We start from the raw sequence: 17,707 nt of genomic DNA on the forward strand, positions 1-17,707 counted from the left end.
GCCCATCAATATGAAAAGAAATACTCCCTCCCGGCCTCATCCCTTTCCTTAGTGGCCCAAGTGCATATTTCCCATTAGGAATAACCAAAATAATTGACGTTTTGGTCGTTAAGACACTGCCTTTGAAATATTATGGTGATCAGTTTAATAACGTCATAGACCACATACAGGAAAAAGCTTTCGGTCCTTTCTTAGCTGAATCAAGGATTTCAATCCCTGAAAATACCCGAAAATATTTTTCAGAGTGGAGGGGGGAAGATCGTAAATCATCGAGCGGTATTGTAGCTTTGTGAACCAGTAAGCCGTTTTTGCATGATTCTAAGTCGATTAGCTTTTTCTAAGTAGTCGCTTATAGCATTCGGGCCGTCTTAGGGCCAACATTGCTTTTGCACCGTAAAATGGGAGAAAAGGCAATTGTGCAGTGTGTAATCTGTTTTCAAACTCAAGAGGGGCGCTAGTTAAATTTCCTTTTCAAGGATTCAACTTTCGTTATTGTAGGAGTAGTTTTTCCATATGATCACTCCTGAAAATTAAGCAAACAAAGAAATAGACATGATCCGTGGCGATATTTTATTTGTCTGATATTCTAAAGGCGATGATGTATTTTTTTCAAAAACAATCCCCTTTTTAGGCGGGGTTCAGTCCCCTTTTGTCAAAATTGGCACGTTTTCGCAGGCTTTCTAGAATACCAGGCATTCTTAAAAATATTTAGAATACCACTAATCTTCTTTTTGATGCATATTTTACCATCAAAATTCCTTTTCTTAGAATTTCAGTTAATATTAGCATGAGTGAAACTTTAGCTGCAATTGGTACCCGAACTGTTTGACACCACTGTCTGTTGGGAGAGATCGGGACAAAGGCTTGGGTTAAGCTTGTATATTGGAGACAAAACAATCTAGTCTAAAAAAAAAAGAAAAAGAAACTAAGACTATGATTGGATTAATAAATGTAGTTGTATAAGTTAAAAAATCGGCAGTGTTTTTATCTATAGCTACAGTGTATACTGTGCTTCAAGGATCCTGACAAATCCCTCAAGTATATTTCTCAGAAATTGACCAAAATAATAATGACGAATTTTTCTCTCACAAGCCATATGACGCACCGTTTTGAGCGACATCTCAAGCCAAATAAACCACCTGTCTCTCTCTTGGCACTACTGATAGCCTTTGCATTAAAATCGTCTTAAATAAAGACCAAAAATACACAAAAAGTGCAACATCTTTCAATCCTCAATAAATTAAGATTTACTGGCAGAAAAAAAGTATGACCAATAGAAACTTTTCTCATTGCTACCAACCACCCCACTCCTCCCCACTCTGGTGAGAGTGTTTATGGATACCCATAGCAGTTAACACTCTTGTTGGTTAGTGCAATACTTTTCTAGCTGGCATAGATTATCGAATTTGCCTCCGATGTGTTTTAGCTTTTGAAAGAAAATATATTTAAGCCATTTTTTCCTTTATTAGTCTAATAAATGTCTAATAGTCGAAATATATGTCAACCATTTACCATCTATATATGTTTATTATCTAAATGTTAAAAATCAAATTATACTCTGTCTCGTTAATCTCTTTTTTTTTAGAAATACCATCCCCAACGACCTCAACAACGACGACGGAGAAAAGTAAGTGTTTATTTTTTATGAAAAAGTTTTTGTTGTTATCCAGGGGCTGTTCTTTTAAAGAAACAGAATGATTAATACCCTACTAATAAAATTTTTTTTATAGCTATTTTTTCCTCCATAATCTACGCAAATTAGCCAACTGTGTCGGTGTTCGCTAGATATTTGTTTTTCTTTGTGCCTTTTTGTTTGTTTATTTTTTCTTCTTGCTTTTTTGCCAATATTCTTGCCAACAATTCTTAGTTTATTAAAAAGTCAATAAACTTTTGAAAGAAAAACTTTGGTCAAATAATATATCGAAAATATTTTTGACTTTATCGAAGACAATTGATAGCGTCAGAAAAAGCAGGTATTAAAAATAAGGTTACAAAATCTCTCTTTACATTGAAAGAGGTGCAGGAACTGGATGAACAGTTTATTTAATTAAAAAAAAACTTTCCGAAAATTAAGTTTTAAAGGAAAAGTACAGGTCATATTTAACTTGAGCCAAGCAGAAATAAAAACCTATAATAATTCAAACTAAAACGATCAGTAACTACTGTTAAAGAATAAATGAGACCTAAAATGAAAAGAAATTAAATAAACAATCATGGCAAACAAAAATACAACAGTTACTAATATAAACGAATAAACAAATCTTCAAAAAAGTAAAACTTAAGTTGAATATGCAAATCAAGCTTAAAACGAACATAAAATCTTTTACTATTAAAGAATAAAAAAAATTAAAACGAGCAGAAATCAAATTAACAGTTCTACTACTAACAACTCACCACAGCACCAAATCGCTTGAGACTAACACAGCTACGCAAGTTCCCTATTCAAAGCTCCTCTCTTTGCACCCTCCCAGGAAGTTCCCATTTCCTTTAAATCTTTATTTATGACATCCTACCACCCCAGACGAGGACGACCTACTTTCCGTTTAGCCCTAGACGGTTGGCCGAAAAGGACAATTTTCGCCAATCTGTCATCCTTCATCCGCAGAATTTGGCCTAGCCATCTCAACCTTCCTTTCATTATAGCCCTAGAAAGGGAGATTGAACCAAATTTTTCTTACAGTCTACTGTTTGAAATACGGTCAGTCAGCCGGGTACCCAGAGCAATCTGTAGGCAATTTCTCTGGAAAACATATAGTAAATTTTCATTCACTTTTCGGAGCGCCTATGCTTCAGAGGCATATTTGACTACTGTCATCACTGTAGCTTCCAATATTCTAATCTTGGTTTGCAGACGTATCTTCCTGCTCTTAATTTTTTTTTTTTTAACCGTGTAAAAACACCCTGAGCCTTGGCTATTCTACTTTTAACATCTTCACTGCTCCCATCGTCTTTACTAATAATACTACTAAGATAAATGAAGCTGCCCACCTGATCAATCTTTTCGTTATCCAATGTCACCTTTTCATCTTCACTTATCCCTAGTCTTAATAACTTAGTCTTCTGAACACTAATTTTCAAACTTATTCTAGCACCCAAAACTCGCAAAACCTCTGAAAGTTCATTCATTTTGCTCACACTTTCTCCTAGTATGATTAAATCAGTAGTATAATCTAAGCCAGGGAGAGTTTCCCCTCCCACATGGATCATCACAATGATCACAATGGATCATCACAATGATCCATATAAAGGGGGATAGAACACAACCCTGCTTAACTCCTGATTTAATACAAAACCTGCTGCTAACCTCGTTTCCTACCTTAACAACAGCAGTATTATTCTCGTGCATAGCACAAATCAATTTAATGTATTTGTCTGGTATGTCTTATAAGGACTAGATCTGTTCTAAAGCTCTTCTATCAACAGACTCGAACGCTTGCTCATAATCAATAAATTTGAGGACCAAAGGTGTTTGACAACTATAGCACTTCTCAATTATTAACCTAAGAGTGAAAATTTGGTCAAAACAACCTCTATCTTTTCCAAAACCGCACTGTTCTTCTCTTAAAACTTTGTCTACAGCGTCTATCAGTCTAAAAGGTATCATATTAGTAAGTAATTTACTAACACCTTTCTTAGTTACCCTTTCAAAATTTCAGCTTTAATTTAGCTCTAGACACTACTATATGGTAATCTTTACTTTTATTATCAATAGCAGGACTCCTATATACCCTAGTATCTTGTATTGATCCTGCTAGTGTTCGGTTCACAACAACATAATCAATAAGGTTTGCTGTCTTACAATTACGTGAATACCATGTCAACTTATGGGCTATTTTATGACCAAACACAGTATTAATTATAACTAGGTTGTTATACCTACAAAATTGCAAAAGTCTATAACCATTACTATTTTCTTTTCCTATGCAAAATTTACCTAGTCTAAGATACCATCTATCCCTATTTCTACCAAAATGGGCCTTAAAATCTTCTAGTAAAAACACCATATTTTTACCTGGTACGCTGTCTGTTTGCTCCTGTTACTGTAAGTAAAATTCATCTGAGTCGCTAGTTTCGCCGTCAGTCGGTTCAACAGGGGCATATACTACTACAACTGATATCCTGGACTTTTAGTCATAAAATGAGCAATCAGAATTCTATTATTAACACCTTCCCAATCTAAACAAGACTTAGCAGCTTCCTCATCCATCATGAACCCTACTCCCTGTCTGTGTGTCTCATCCTTCCTGTACGAGTAAACAAATTCCATATGACCCGTTTTCATGCTTCCCACCCCTGGGACATGAGTTTCTGAAACTCCTAATAAGTCCAGTTCGAACCGTCTGAATTCGTCAGTCAAAATGTCGATAGGATAGTCATTTTTTACGTCACAACGTTTTAAGTTCCAATTTTCATATTCTTTAAATAATTGAATTTACATTGGCCTCAGGAAAAGCATTGATCCCGGATACCATTGCAAGATGGGGACCGACATATCTTCTCAATTCTATACCAAAGTGCTTAAGCCGGCTTAGAACCGGGCAGCAAGAAGTCTCTGGGACCTCTTGTATAATTGGAGGCTTTGTGCATTCCTGGGCCCATCTTGATCACAACATGGTTTTCAGCACTTGACGATGCTCTTCTACCAACAAGAGTCAAAATACTGCACAGACAGTCCCAAGCCTATTACCTCCGACTCATTATATTTTCATGCCTACAAAAAGTATGCTACTACGTGGAAGTGACCCATAGTTGATAAATTATCTAGGAAGAGGTTTTTCATCCTAAAAACACCCGTCAAAACAGACCAAGCCGAGAAGAATTATCCAAGTCAGAATCCTTTGTGAATACTGTGTCGGTTACTAGGCTATAATTTCCTCAAGGGGGCCACTTCTCGAGTGGGATGAGTTGACCGCAAGGTCTCCAGTCTTTAAGGTACGCCAAAAGGGTCGAGGCAGCTCTTTCCAGAGGCCGGTGTCCATAGATCTGGATCTTCGGCCCTGCCACAGTTGTCCTCTTATAGAGGATCCTCCCACGATGGTGTTCTGCGGCACCATGCAAATCAACCCACCTATCACTTTTGACTCTTAAAAAAAGAACTGGAACTTTTAATTTCCAATTCTTTGAGCCCCCTACGAAATCTTTATAACCAATCCTTCCATAAAAACCTTATATGCCTCCGGGGCATAACTTACAACCCTTGTCCCTGGGCTCTGGGGGTTGTGATGATCCTAATTTTTTTTGTTATTCAATCTTTGAACTATCAATGGTTCACTCTTTTAGGTGAGCTCCAGGAAATTGAAGAAGTGACCGAAGTAATATCCACAAAACAACCATGGCAGCTCCAAGTTTTTGATGGTTAGTCAATATTTTTCTATCACCTTCTTTTGTTTGTTGTTTTCCACTAACTGGACCGGGTCTGCGAAATAAAATCAATAACTCTTTTATCTCCCATGATAGCACAAAAAACACGCTAGCATCGGAATACATTAGCATCTTAGCATATTAATACACTTATTTAAAATTCACTTAAAAAATCTCAAGAGTAATAAAATATATACAAAGTTAGTTAGAATTAAGCTAGATATCGGAACACACTTGAGATTTAAGATTTTTTAGAACACACTCCTTTTGTCCTCGATAAAGTAAATTGAATTCCCATTTCAGTATGCGGTTTTTTCGAATTACAAAAATAGTAATGAAATGAACACAAAAGTTGGGATTCTGAGAATGTTATTAGGTTATGAATATTCCCTGTGTAAAAAACTAAAAAAAATCAGCTGAACAATTGTAAGTTTTTTGCTATTCATTAGCTAAGCCTGTAATATTATTTGATGAAAAAAAAAAAGAAAAAAGATTTTACTTTCCCTGAAAAGTATGATAACTTGTTTCAACTTTAAGAGTGGTAAAAAAAATTAATGACGAGCTTTAGTTGTAAATTTGAAGGGAAGCTCATCGTATGACGATGATAAAAATATATCTTGAAGGGCTTCACAGCCCCAAGGGTATTGAAATGAGGGGCGTGATTTACTATGGGGCAGAAGGGACTGACCTGCCTAGACTTCCATTTGCCCCTCCCCTGACCAAGTTTGCCCCCCAGCTAAAATTTAATTTTTCTTCAAAAATCTTGTCAAAACTAAGATAAGCCTACGTAATTCAAGCATCTACAGAAATAGATCCGTTTTCTTTAGTATATATCTACCTTTATATATCTTACATATCTATATGGCTCATTTTTCAGTTTTCACGGTCATTTTCGAATTGATTTGGGAGAATCGGATTGAATTTCCCCCCCCCCCCTGGATTTTGACGAAGTTACGGCACTTATTGAAACTTTGGGTTTTGAATTACTAGTCTGTGGCTACTTCTTAGTGTACTTTAAACTACTACTGGCCTATGAACCCTGCTCATTGAGGCACAGTAATTTTTATTTTCAATCAACTTACAAAATAATTATTTAAAACCAAACACTTTCTGATTTTATTTACAAAATCCTTATGCCTATTGGGAGCCCCTATATTTTCTCTATGCTCTTTTTCAATGGTTATTTTAAAGAACTTGAGACTCATTCAAATTTACTGGCTTACTCCAAATTATTCAAAAGCAAAATTTATTCAATTAGCAGGAAGTGTGTGATCCCTCTGTTCCTCGAGGAGGTGTTCACTACCGGTCGAATGTACACAAATTCTTGTGCTGTAGATTTTGGTCTTACTCCTATGTACTGTCACAGCAACCCTACTTCTGGATCTGCAAATGCTTCCATGTCTTTGCCTATGGTAAGGTTCATATCCCCTTATCCTTACGTTGCAGACGAAGCCCCTGAGTGAGTAGTCCCTTCCTTTTTCCTATCCCGTCTTTAGAGATAGTGCTAGAAAATTTCTACGACTTTGGTTCTAGAATAAGTTGAAGAGTATTTGAAAGTCGTGTGATAGGTCAACCGTTCACCACAAGAGCGGACAATTATTTATGATTGCTTCGCATTTCTTTCAAATTCAAGGGTTGAAAGCGACTGAAGGAGTAAATGTATAGTTCTTGAGTTTATTTTCTAAGAAAGACCTATTCAACTTATTGATCTGGTAATAAACTCTATTGTTTAAATGTGTAAAGCCAAGGGTTGTATCAAAGGTTGTCTATGTCAAAAGAATTGTTTTGTTCAACATTAAAAAAGAAAAAGAAAAAGAGATGGCAGCCAGGTAAGAAAAATGAGGAATAATAATTCTGCTGAATATTTTTGGTTAGACTAAAGCCTAAATTTCCTTCCATTTGATAAATATAAAATAGAGGCAAAAGGAAAGAATATAATGGATTTAAAAACATATACTAGTAGGTAAAAAAAACTGGAAGATATAAGGTTTGATGGATTGGATTTGGATGGCGAATTCAGCATCTTCAGCTCCACTCAATATACAGGATGTCCGATATAACAGGTATCAAAGTAATGGGCTGCCTCAGTGCGAGTGTACTCTTGCACGCACTCATTGATTTGGCTATTTTAGAGGTTCTTAAAGTTTAACAGAATTTTGAGTTCACCTACCATTTTCTTCATTTATTCTGAGCTTGTAACAAAAGATATAGCATTGAATTTGCAGTGACGCTTGTAAATAAATTTTAATAGTGGGCCTCTTAAATTTTATAATTTCTTTTCAACTTTTAGACAGAACTGGGTACCATCAACCATCACATCAGTCTGAAAAGCAGATGATACTTGGCCAACCAGATTTAAGTAGCTCAGAAAATATTTCCAGTAAGCAACCTTCTAATTATGTAATTGCATGATTGATATCATAGTCAACAGATGTTAAAAATGCGACTCAAAGGCTAACAGAGGCCTTTGCGATTTGGAACCTAATCGATTTTCTTATCAAATGCATTAAAATTCAATGGAATTATTCCAGCATGACCTATACTCTGCTAGTATTTCAAGCATATCTTGGTCTCTTATCATTAATAGAAACTAATAGTTAATTAATTCATAATACGCTATTTGATAAGTTACACAAATCTGTAGCAAGGAAAAGTACTGGTAAACGTTTACTGAGTCATAGATTTCTACTTTTCAAATACAGAAAAATGATTAAGAATATTACATCACACGTTAATAATATACTTCTAATGCTTTTTCCTTAACTTTATTAGGAATTTCTCCTCCAGAGCGGCATGAGATCTGCTATCCTACCTTTGCTATTAAAACTGTATTGAAGAATTTAATTCTTATTGTATCCGTTAGTAGTATTTATGAATAAATTCAGAAAAACAGTACTGAAGGGATGGGGTCAGTGGAAGGAGTTGCTAAAATATGTTTTGTTGTTTTACTAGCTAAGGTGATTTAGCTATCAATAAAGTTTTCCTTTTGATACATTTTTCAAATAAAGTAAAACTGTGCTTGTGTTGAAAAGATGTATACATGTGTCTCTGTATAATAAAATTGTGTCGCTCTAAGCAAACACTTTTTACAGCACGAGCTCAGAAATATAGAACTTGAGAATAAAAAGATTTGGAATAAAACTATATATCTCTGGTCTGACATTATCAGAACAGAATTAATTTTTAAAAGTGGATTTTAACAGGTTAAATTTTAAACATATTTGTTGTGATTAGAAAATTCATAGCTGAATCACATTCAGTGACGTCAAGCGTTGAGTCAATTCTAGTCATTCAATAAAATTTAGAAATCGTGTTATACTTTTTTTTAGCCATGATTTCCGTACAGCAGCACCATTGAAGTGGTGTTGTCAGCGTCATCCAGTATTAAGCTTTTTCTTTTAAAGCTAATCTATGTAAGTCACTCAGTATTCAAACTGTATCCAAACCTGACCGTGAGTGTTGTAGCCACGTGTTAGGGCTGTTACTATGACTCTAACGTGAAACATTAATTCGCTGTTGAGACTTAGACAAGAAGCTGCACGGTTTTCCTTTAGACGGCAGTTGCCAGTCGCCAGATACCAGTCATGAAAAACATTGAGCTATGATCCATCTAGGTGACACCTTGTCACTGAATCTTCTAAAGTAAGCTTTAAAAGAGTCTTTCTGCATAATGAATATACAATTAGGGCAATTTCTATTGGACCCTCACTTGATATAGAATAAAAATATAACAATTTGGCTATGACTATTGGGAAGGCTAAAAATCAAGAACATCAATAGAGGGCTTATGAGGCCTTTCAAATATTACCCATTTCGCTGGGACAACATATAGATTATACGAAACATCTTATAACTAAGGGAGAGTCAAGCAAGAGATCTCTAGTAGAGAAAACCAGACTGGCCTCTCAAAATCCCTTAATTCCTATTTATTTATTTTTCTTTAAAACAACGGTGGTTCAGCCTAAAAACTTTTAATTATCGCTTCTTCATGTCAAACAGGGACTTATGAAGTAGAATATGAAAGCACTAGAGAGGTTAAAAGTATTCCCATATTTAAGTTCCTCTTCCATGTCTCCATGCAAGTTGGACAAGGAAGTTTAACTTGCCTCGGCACGCAGAAAATCGTACCTTCTTTCCTTTTTCAAAACAATAGAAAAAAGATACAAAAACTGAGATATTGCTCCAAAGACGTCTTTCAGTTTTTATGGCACTTGGTATTAACCAAGTGACATATAGCAGTCGCCAATTCTGTCGGTCTGTCTGTCGGTCTGTCTGTCGGTCTGTCGGTCCCGGTTTTGCTACTTTAGGCACTTCCAGGTAAGCTAGGACGATGAAATTTGGCAAGCGTATCAGGGACCGGACCAGATTAAATTAGAAATAGTCGTTTTCCCGATTTGACCATCTGGGGGGGAGTGGGGGCCCGGTTAATTCGCAAACAATAGAAAAAATGAAGTATTTTTAACTTATCAGCGGGTGATTGGATCTTACTGAAATTTGATGTTTGGAATGATATTGTGTCTTAGAGCTCTTATTTTAAATCCCGACCGGATCTGATGACATTGGGGGGAGTTGGAGGGGGAAAACCTAAAGTCCCGGTTTTTCTATTTTAGGCACTTCCAGGTAAGCTAGGACGATGAAATTTGGCAAGCGTATCAGGGACCTGACCAGATTAAATTAGAAATAGTTGTTTTCCCGATTTGACCATCTGGGGGGGGGGAGTGGGGGCCGGTTAATTCGGAAAAAATAGAAAAAATGAAGTATTTTTAACTTATGAGCGGGTGATTGGATCTTAATGAAATTTGATGTTTGGAATGATATTGTGTCTCAGAGCTCTTTTTTTAAATCCCGACTGGGTCTGATGACATTGGGGGGAGTTGGAGGGAGGGGGAAACCTAAAATCTTTGAAAACACTTAGAGTGGAGGGATCGGGATGAAACTTGATAGGGAAAATAAGCGCAAGTCCCAGATACATGATTGACATAATCAGAACTGATTTGCTCTCCTTGGGGTAGTTGGGGGGGGGGAGTAATTCTTAAAAATGAGAAAAATGAGGTATTTTCAACTTACGAACGGGTGATCGGATCTCAATGAAATTTGATGTTTAGAAGGATATTGTGTCTTAGAGCTCTTATTTTAAATCCCGACCGGATCTGGTGTTGGGGGCAAGGAGTTGGGAGGGGGAAACCTAAAACTTGGAAAACACTTAGAGTGGAGGGATCGGGATGAAACATGGTGGGAAAAATAAACACAAGTCCTAGATAGATGATTGACATAAACGGAACGGATCCGCTCTCTTTTGGGTAGTTGGGGGGGGGGGGGTATTTCTGAAAAATAAAAAAAAATGAGGTATTTTTAACTTACGAACGGGCGATCGGATCTCAATGAAATTTGATGTTTAGAAGGATATCGTGGCCCAGAGCTCTTATTTTAAACCAGACCGGATCTGGTGACATTGGGGGGGGGGAGTTGGGAGGGAGAAACCTAGAAATTGGAAAACACCTAGAGTGGAGGGATCGGGATTAAACTTGGTGGAAAAAAAACACGAGTCCTAGATACATGATAGACATAACCAGAACGGATCCGCTCTCTTTGGGGTAGTTGGGGGGGGGGGGGGTTAATTCTGAAAAATTAGAAAAAATGAGGTATTTTTAACTTACGAACGGGTGATTGGATCTCCATGAAATTTGATTTTTAGAAGGATATCGTGTCTCAAAGCTCTTATTTTAAATCCTGACCGGATCTGGTGACATTGGGGGAAGTTTGGGGTGGGGAAACCTAAAATGGTGGGAAACGCTTAGATTGGAGGGATTGGGATGAAACTTGGTTGGAAAAATAAGCAGAAGTCTTGCATATGTGATTTACATAATTGGAACGGATCCGCTCAATTGCGGGGGGGGGGGGGGTAATTCTGAAAAATAAAAAAATGACGTATTTTTAACTTACGAAGGAGTGATCGGATCTTCATGAAACTTCATATTTAGAAGGACCTCGTAACTCCGATATCTTATTCTAAATGTCAACCGGATCAAGCGTAATTGGGGGGGGCAGTTGGGGGGACCGGAAATCTTAGAAAATACTTAAAGCGGTGAGATCAGGATGAAACTGGATGGGAAGAATAGAAACCTGTCTAAGATACGTGACTGACATAACTGGACCGGGTCTGCTCTCTTTAGTGGAATTGGGGGGGGGGGGGTAATATTGAAAATTGAGATATTTGTAACTTACGAAAGGGTGACCAGATCTTAATGAAATTTGATATTTAGAAGGATCTTGTGCTTTAAAGTTCTAATTTCAAATTCCGACCAGATCCTTTGACATTCGGGGGAGTTGGAGGGGGGAACCGGAATTCTTGGAAAACATGAAAATTAGAGTATTTATATCTTACGAATAGATGATCGGATCGTAATGAAATTTGATTTTTAGAAGGAATTCATGTCTCAAAGCTCTTATTTCAAATCCCGACCAGATCTTTTGACATTGTGGGGATTTGGAGGGGGAAATCTTGGAAAAGCACTTGGAGTGTAGGAATCGGGATGAAGCTTGGTGGATAGAACAAACAAATGTCCTTGATACGTGATTGACAGAATCGTACTGGATTCGCTCTCTTTGGGGGAGTTGGGGGGGGGGAGGGGTTCAGTGATTTGGCGAGATCGGTGCTTCTGGACGTGCTAGGGCGATGAAAATTGGTTGGCGTGTCAGGGAGCTGCACAATTTGACTTGATAAAGTCGTTTTCCCAGATTCGACCATCTGGGGGGCAAAAGGGAGAGGAAAAATTAGAAAAAATTAGGTATTTATAACTTACGAGTGGGTGATCGGATCTTAATGAATTTTGATATTTAGAAGGACTTTGTGACTCAGAGCTCTTATTTTAAATCTTGACCGGCATTAAGCCTCTTATTTTCCTTTTTAAATCAATCTATTGATTCGTAGAATTTTGTTAGAGCTCATACCATATGATCTCTTGGCTCTTAGCTCTTCTCGCCTCGTCACAAGTGCCATATGAGCTCTTAGCTCTTGTTTTTTTTTTTTTTTTTTTTTTTTTTTTTTTGAAGACCGCTTAAGATCCTGTCTCTAAAACTACTGTGCATCATATTGAATGCTTAAAAAACTTAAGATTGAAAGATAACATTAGAGCCAAATTTCTTACAATTTCGTGCAGATTATTTCAATAATGTATATGTTTGTCTTTCCCTTCCTTTCTTGAAAAAAAGCAGCAACTTTGCTTTATTAGTATAAAATGTTGATTTAATCTTATCTCTGATTATATACATGCTTTTGTCTGGTTTGGAGGCAATCCAGCTGTTCACTTTGTCCTATTTCTCTGAAATCCTGTCATTGGCGTTTACTCTGAGATTTATATGAGGGATATTAAGACTTTGATCTGACATGTTAATTGGCATTATGCCTTCTACCTCTTTGTTTTTATAGAATTATACCCATGTACCTTTTGAGGGACCTCTCTGCCTGGCAATTGGTGCTATTATTTATATTTTTTATATAATTTGGATATCAAATATATTAGTTATTTACTTAACAACCGAAATGATTTTTTTCGAATTTTTCAACACAAGTACCCATCAACCGAGCACATAGCGCCCATATTCATAACCAGCAATATCGATTATACCACATTCTGTTGTCAAGCCTTCCGCTGCTCACTCTCCAACTACCAGTCACGTTTTCGGTGAGGGGCTTCCTGAGTGTTAACACAAAGAATGTATTAACTACAGAATACGAAACCGTGAATTCACGACGTCCGACATTTTATCAACTGACATTTTAAATTATATAAAATTTTTAATTTATTGGGTACCGAAATCAGCAGTTTACTGCTCCAGATATGAATGAAAAAGACCCGACCAAGATGCCTAAAAACAAACTTAAGTTTGACTGCCCAAGCATCAAGCGAAAATCATCAACAGACAATAGATAGTGACTTTAGATTCTTCGAGCGCTTTAGTGCCATATTTTCAAATTTTATAGGAAGGATGAATTATAAAATAAAAATTTTGCTAGTTAACTATTTAAATAGTTTTTCTTTCAGGTACATCAAGTTACTTGGTGCTTTCATTTGCTATAGCTGTAGTAAGGTGCTATTCGTTCGTATAATAAAATTAACCTGCAAATGTACCAGCGATTGTTTGTGCCAAATTACTATTCATGTTAAGTGTTGGTGGAACTAAACAAATTAGTTTAACGGAGGAAAAGAACTCGGAAATGAGGACATTACCAAAACAGTGATAATAATCACCATAAAACTGTCCGTAATATTTCCTCTCTATGAGAACAGAAAACGTGAGAACAGGTCAGATTAGGACTTTGCAGATGTCTTATTGATATTTCAAAGTAACTATATAAAGGTGCTGAAATTTTTGGCTCTAGAGTAAGTTTAACTTGTCACTTTCTGCCCACAATAACAAGAAGAAAATCCAAAAGTTATTTTAACATATTCTTAACATACTCCAAATACTGTGGCTGTGGAACGGTTTTGAAATATTTTTTAATTATAAACTCAATATGTCTTGCTTTTGAATAATTTGCAGGGAAACTTCGAGCTGGTGCAGAAAAAAAAAAAAAAAAAAAAAAAAAAAAAAAAAAAAAAATTGAGGGTCATACGGTAGCGACATTTGAGCTCTGAACATTTCAAAGGATGTATCCAGAAACTGACAAAGCTTAAATAAAGCTGAAGGCATCTATAAAAGAACGTTCAAGGAAGCTCTGCTGATTAGAAAAGAGCGAGAATTGTGTTGTTCTAGTAGCTGATTTGGTCTAGGAGAGACAATTAGTGTTGCTTCTCTAAAACAATCAGAAAAATGTGAGACTGGAGCCGTCGCTTGAGCTCGGAAATACAATAATTTGTAAATTGGTCAATTATATTTGTGGATTTTATTGTGAGGTTCCGTAGGACATTGATTTTAGGAAAATGATGAGAATGATGTCACTATGAAACTTCTAAAAAAGTTTATTCTTTTCTCGAAAAAAAAATAGTCCTCAAGGGCTAAGCATCTGTAGACTGTAGCGGATATAAACTTATTGGTTAATCCGGCCTTATACATGAATAAACTTGACTTCTTGAGACTGTTGACAACAGTCTCAAAATAATCCAACAAATGTCGGTAAAACTAAAACAAATTATGAAAAGTAAAGCTAAAACAAAATATAATACCCTATGAACTTGACTTACGAATCAAAAGTATTGAAGTTTTGTGTTACATTTTCTGTGGATAGCAAAAAAATAAAGAAAACTTTAGAAATATTACACTATAGGGATCTTTAAAATAATGACGAACACAATAACTCAAGATTTTTTTTCCTCATCTAACGTAACAAAATCTGTAATTGATGCTCTTAGTCACTTTTCTATGGTGTTTATTTGATTGAACTAATTATTTTGGAATTGTGTCCGCACTCTCAAGCAAAGGTTATTTTACTTAAATAGATAAAAGAATTTCTTAAAGCTTTTATTTAGACTTAGAAAAGACCAAAAGTAAATTCTTTAGCCAAAATGACCGAAATGCACCTTCAGGCTCATGCCGGACTCATCTAATATCGGTATTTTCAAACAGATGTTAAATTGATTTTTTTCGATTGTATTTAAGATTTTCAGCCAAGCTTTATTAAATTGCAATAAATTCTGTCGACTAAAGACTTATAAATATCATTAATATATAAATTCGATTCGGTATATTTAACCGAAATCAAAATTTTCTGCACTCTCAACCAAAGGTTATTTTACTTAAATAGATAAAAGAATTTCTTAAAGCTTTTATTTCGACTTAGAAAAGACCAAAAGTAAATTCTTTAGCCAAAATGACCGAAATGCACCTTCAGGCTCATGCCGGACTCATCTAATATCGGTATTTTCAAACAGATGTTAAATTGATTTTTTTCGATTGTATTTAAGATTTTCAGCCAAGCTTTATTGAATTGCAATAAATTCTGTCGACTAAAGACTTATAAATATCATTAATATATAAATTCGATTCGGTATATTTAACCGAAATCAAAATTTTTTAAAGTATCCCTAAAAAATGGAAAAAATTCTCTATAGTTATCTAAAGAAGGAAACCAATGATACGTTTTTAACAGCACATAAAAAGAGAGTAAAAGCACAATTTAACATTTGAAGAGATGATTCTTTTTTTTAACTTAAATATAAAACTGAAATGAATGAAATATTCGCCAATGCAAAGACCTTTTATCATCTAGTGACGTAAATTTTGGCTGTCAGTCAAAGTGTTTTAGCCAAGAAGAATTGGATTTTCATCCTCATTGGGCCCTTATATACTCTGTGCACCCATAATGTGTAACACCTCCTCTAAGTTCCACCAAAAAGGAGCTCAGTTACCATTACCCAGTTGGGTGACAAGTAAAAGGGTGATCCACAAGAGGCATAGCCCTGGGCCTTGTCTTACTTGATGAGATCACTTGCGCTCCTTGTACTATTGATTCCCTTAACCGATGGCCCATAACAAAAAGGCAAATGAGACCAGTATATATAACCTAAATTTAACTCCCATTTTTAATAAATGCCCAGTGAAAGAAATTCCTAAATGTTAATAGTTTGTCTATTTTTGTAAAATAAAAAGTCAATTTGTATTCCAAAACAATGTATCTACAATGATATAATGTCGTTATTTCAACAGCTTTATAATTAGAAAGCTTTAACATTGAGCAATTGAACCGTTAATTTTCAAACTACCCAAACACATGACAGGACTATTCAATATATAGGTTATAATTATGATATTGTATTAGTGCTTTGTAAAATTGTTTACTTTTTTGTTGTTACATTTATTAGAATGATGCTTAAATATACGAAATAGTTTGTATGTAACTTTCTATTATCGTTATTTAGTCAGGTCCTTGAATGAGTTCGGCCTTAGAATTTCAAGAGGTCAATTATCGATACATTGAAGAGCCTGTTCGTATTATTCGACAATTTATCGAATTTTTATCAACTTATTTTTGTCTTATCTGGAAAAAAGCCCTCAATTCTTGAAAAAAAAATTTCCTTGTTAATTTTTCGTATGGAAAATAATACGAAATAACGGTTTTTTTTAAACCTTCAAAGTAGAAAAATTATACACAAAATAAACCGACACGTGGGGATATCGTAATTGCATGAACTTTACATATTGGAGGAGGGGCCTTATGAAAAAAACAAAACAAGGGAGTATATCGCTCTCTACAAAGCCAGCGCTATTGAGTTGGTTCTGAAATGGCAAAAAGTTGTTTATAAGATGATAACGAAGGGGTCGAGTATTTTCATTGCTTTATCTTGTGAAAAGATATGGTTATTCAAAATAGCTAAAAAAATTAAGTGTATACTTCGTTCGGCTTTTGCCATCATCAAGATACTCGCAAGACAACACTGCCAAGACACATCAGCAATAATAATGCCGTTATTGCTAGTGTAACTCCTTAATTTTTCGTATTATCCAAGCGTTTTTAAGACGTCACGCTTGAAGGAAGATAGGAGAGAAACCCAGATGTTTTGACAAAAAACGAAATCAAGGCATATTTGCAACAGATAAAACTACTACTACTACTAAAAATGCACCGCAGCACCAAGTTACGTACACTCCTCCCTCATCCCAAATTGTTCAAAGCCTCCCTCTTTGCACCCTCTCAGGAATATACAGCTCCCCTTATATATTTCCATACAGCATCCTCCTATCCCAGCAAAGGATGTCCTGCTTTTCATTTGGCCTTAGACCGTTGGTCAAAAAGTACAATATTTGGCAATTGCCATCCTTCATTTGCAGAAAGTGCCGCAGCCATCTCAACCTTTCTTTCATTATAGCCCTCGAAAGTGGGATTGAACCCCACTTTTCGTACAACCTACTGTTTGAATCAGTCGCTTGGTTAAACCCATGAAAAAAAATCACTATTGCCGAAAGGCGAAAAGAGGGTAACGAAAAAAAAGAAAGAAAATACATTCTTTTTAGAATTTTTATTTTATGGCATTTTCGTCGGTATGATTATATCTAAGATAGAAAAACGTGTGTAACGGTTATAGTGTGGAAACTCTCTGTGGTTTGTGGATTTAATCCAAGACCCACCTTGTGAGGATCTGCTCACTTTAACTCAGAGGACATTAAGTAAACGATAGGTTTAATTTCAATTTAAATCTCAAACCTTGCACAATAATTTTCAAAATACAAGAACCCCAAAACAAAAAAGACGTTTAATTTCAAGGGCTATAAATATAACCAAATCCAATCGCAGTAAGATGGTTCCCCCTTCCCTTCTGCAATTGTTTACATGGTAAGTTTGAAGAAAAAGCAAAAAAAAAAAAAAAACAGAAACAACCACAGAGAATAATTCTCGGCAGTAGAAAAA

The 17,707-nt window shown here is 35.7% G+C and overlaps 1 protein-coding gene across 2 annotated transcripts in view; it reads left to right on the top strand.

The window, feature by feature from the left end:
• The window catches only part of LOC136038049 (lachesin-like), a 114,175-nt gene extending 97,981 nt beyond the window's left edge, over nucleotides 1–16,194 (top strand). For both annotated transcript variants that reach the window (XM_065720998.1, XM_065720999.1), the window contains exons 8-11: nucleotides 1,586–1,627; nucleotides 5,281–5,355; nucleotides 7,652–7,741; nucleotides 13,407–16,194. In XM_065720998.1, coding sequence (XP_065577070.1) covers nucleotides 1,586–1,627; nucleotides 5,281–5,355; nucleotides 7,652–7,741; nucleotides 13,407–13,471 — 272 coding nt within the window. In that variant the 3' untranslated portion in view covers nucleotides 13,472–16,194. The remainder of the gene's footprint in view (nucleotides 1–1,585; nucleotides 1,628–5,280; nucleotides 5,356–7,651; nucleotides 7,742–13,406) is intronic.
• Nucleotides 16,195–17,707: the final 1,513 nt, after the last annotated feature.

Source organism: Artemia franciscana, chromosome 17 (genome assembly GCF_032884065.1).
Source record: "Artemia franciscana chromosome 17, ASM3288406v1, whole genome shotgun sequence".
Classification (NCBI taxonomy): Eukaryota; Metazoa; Arthropoda; class Branchiopoda; order Anostraca; family Artemiidae; genus Artemia; species Artemia franciscana.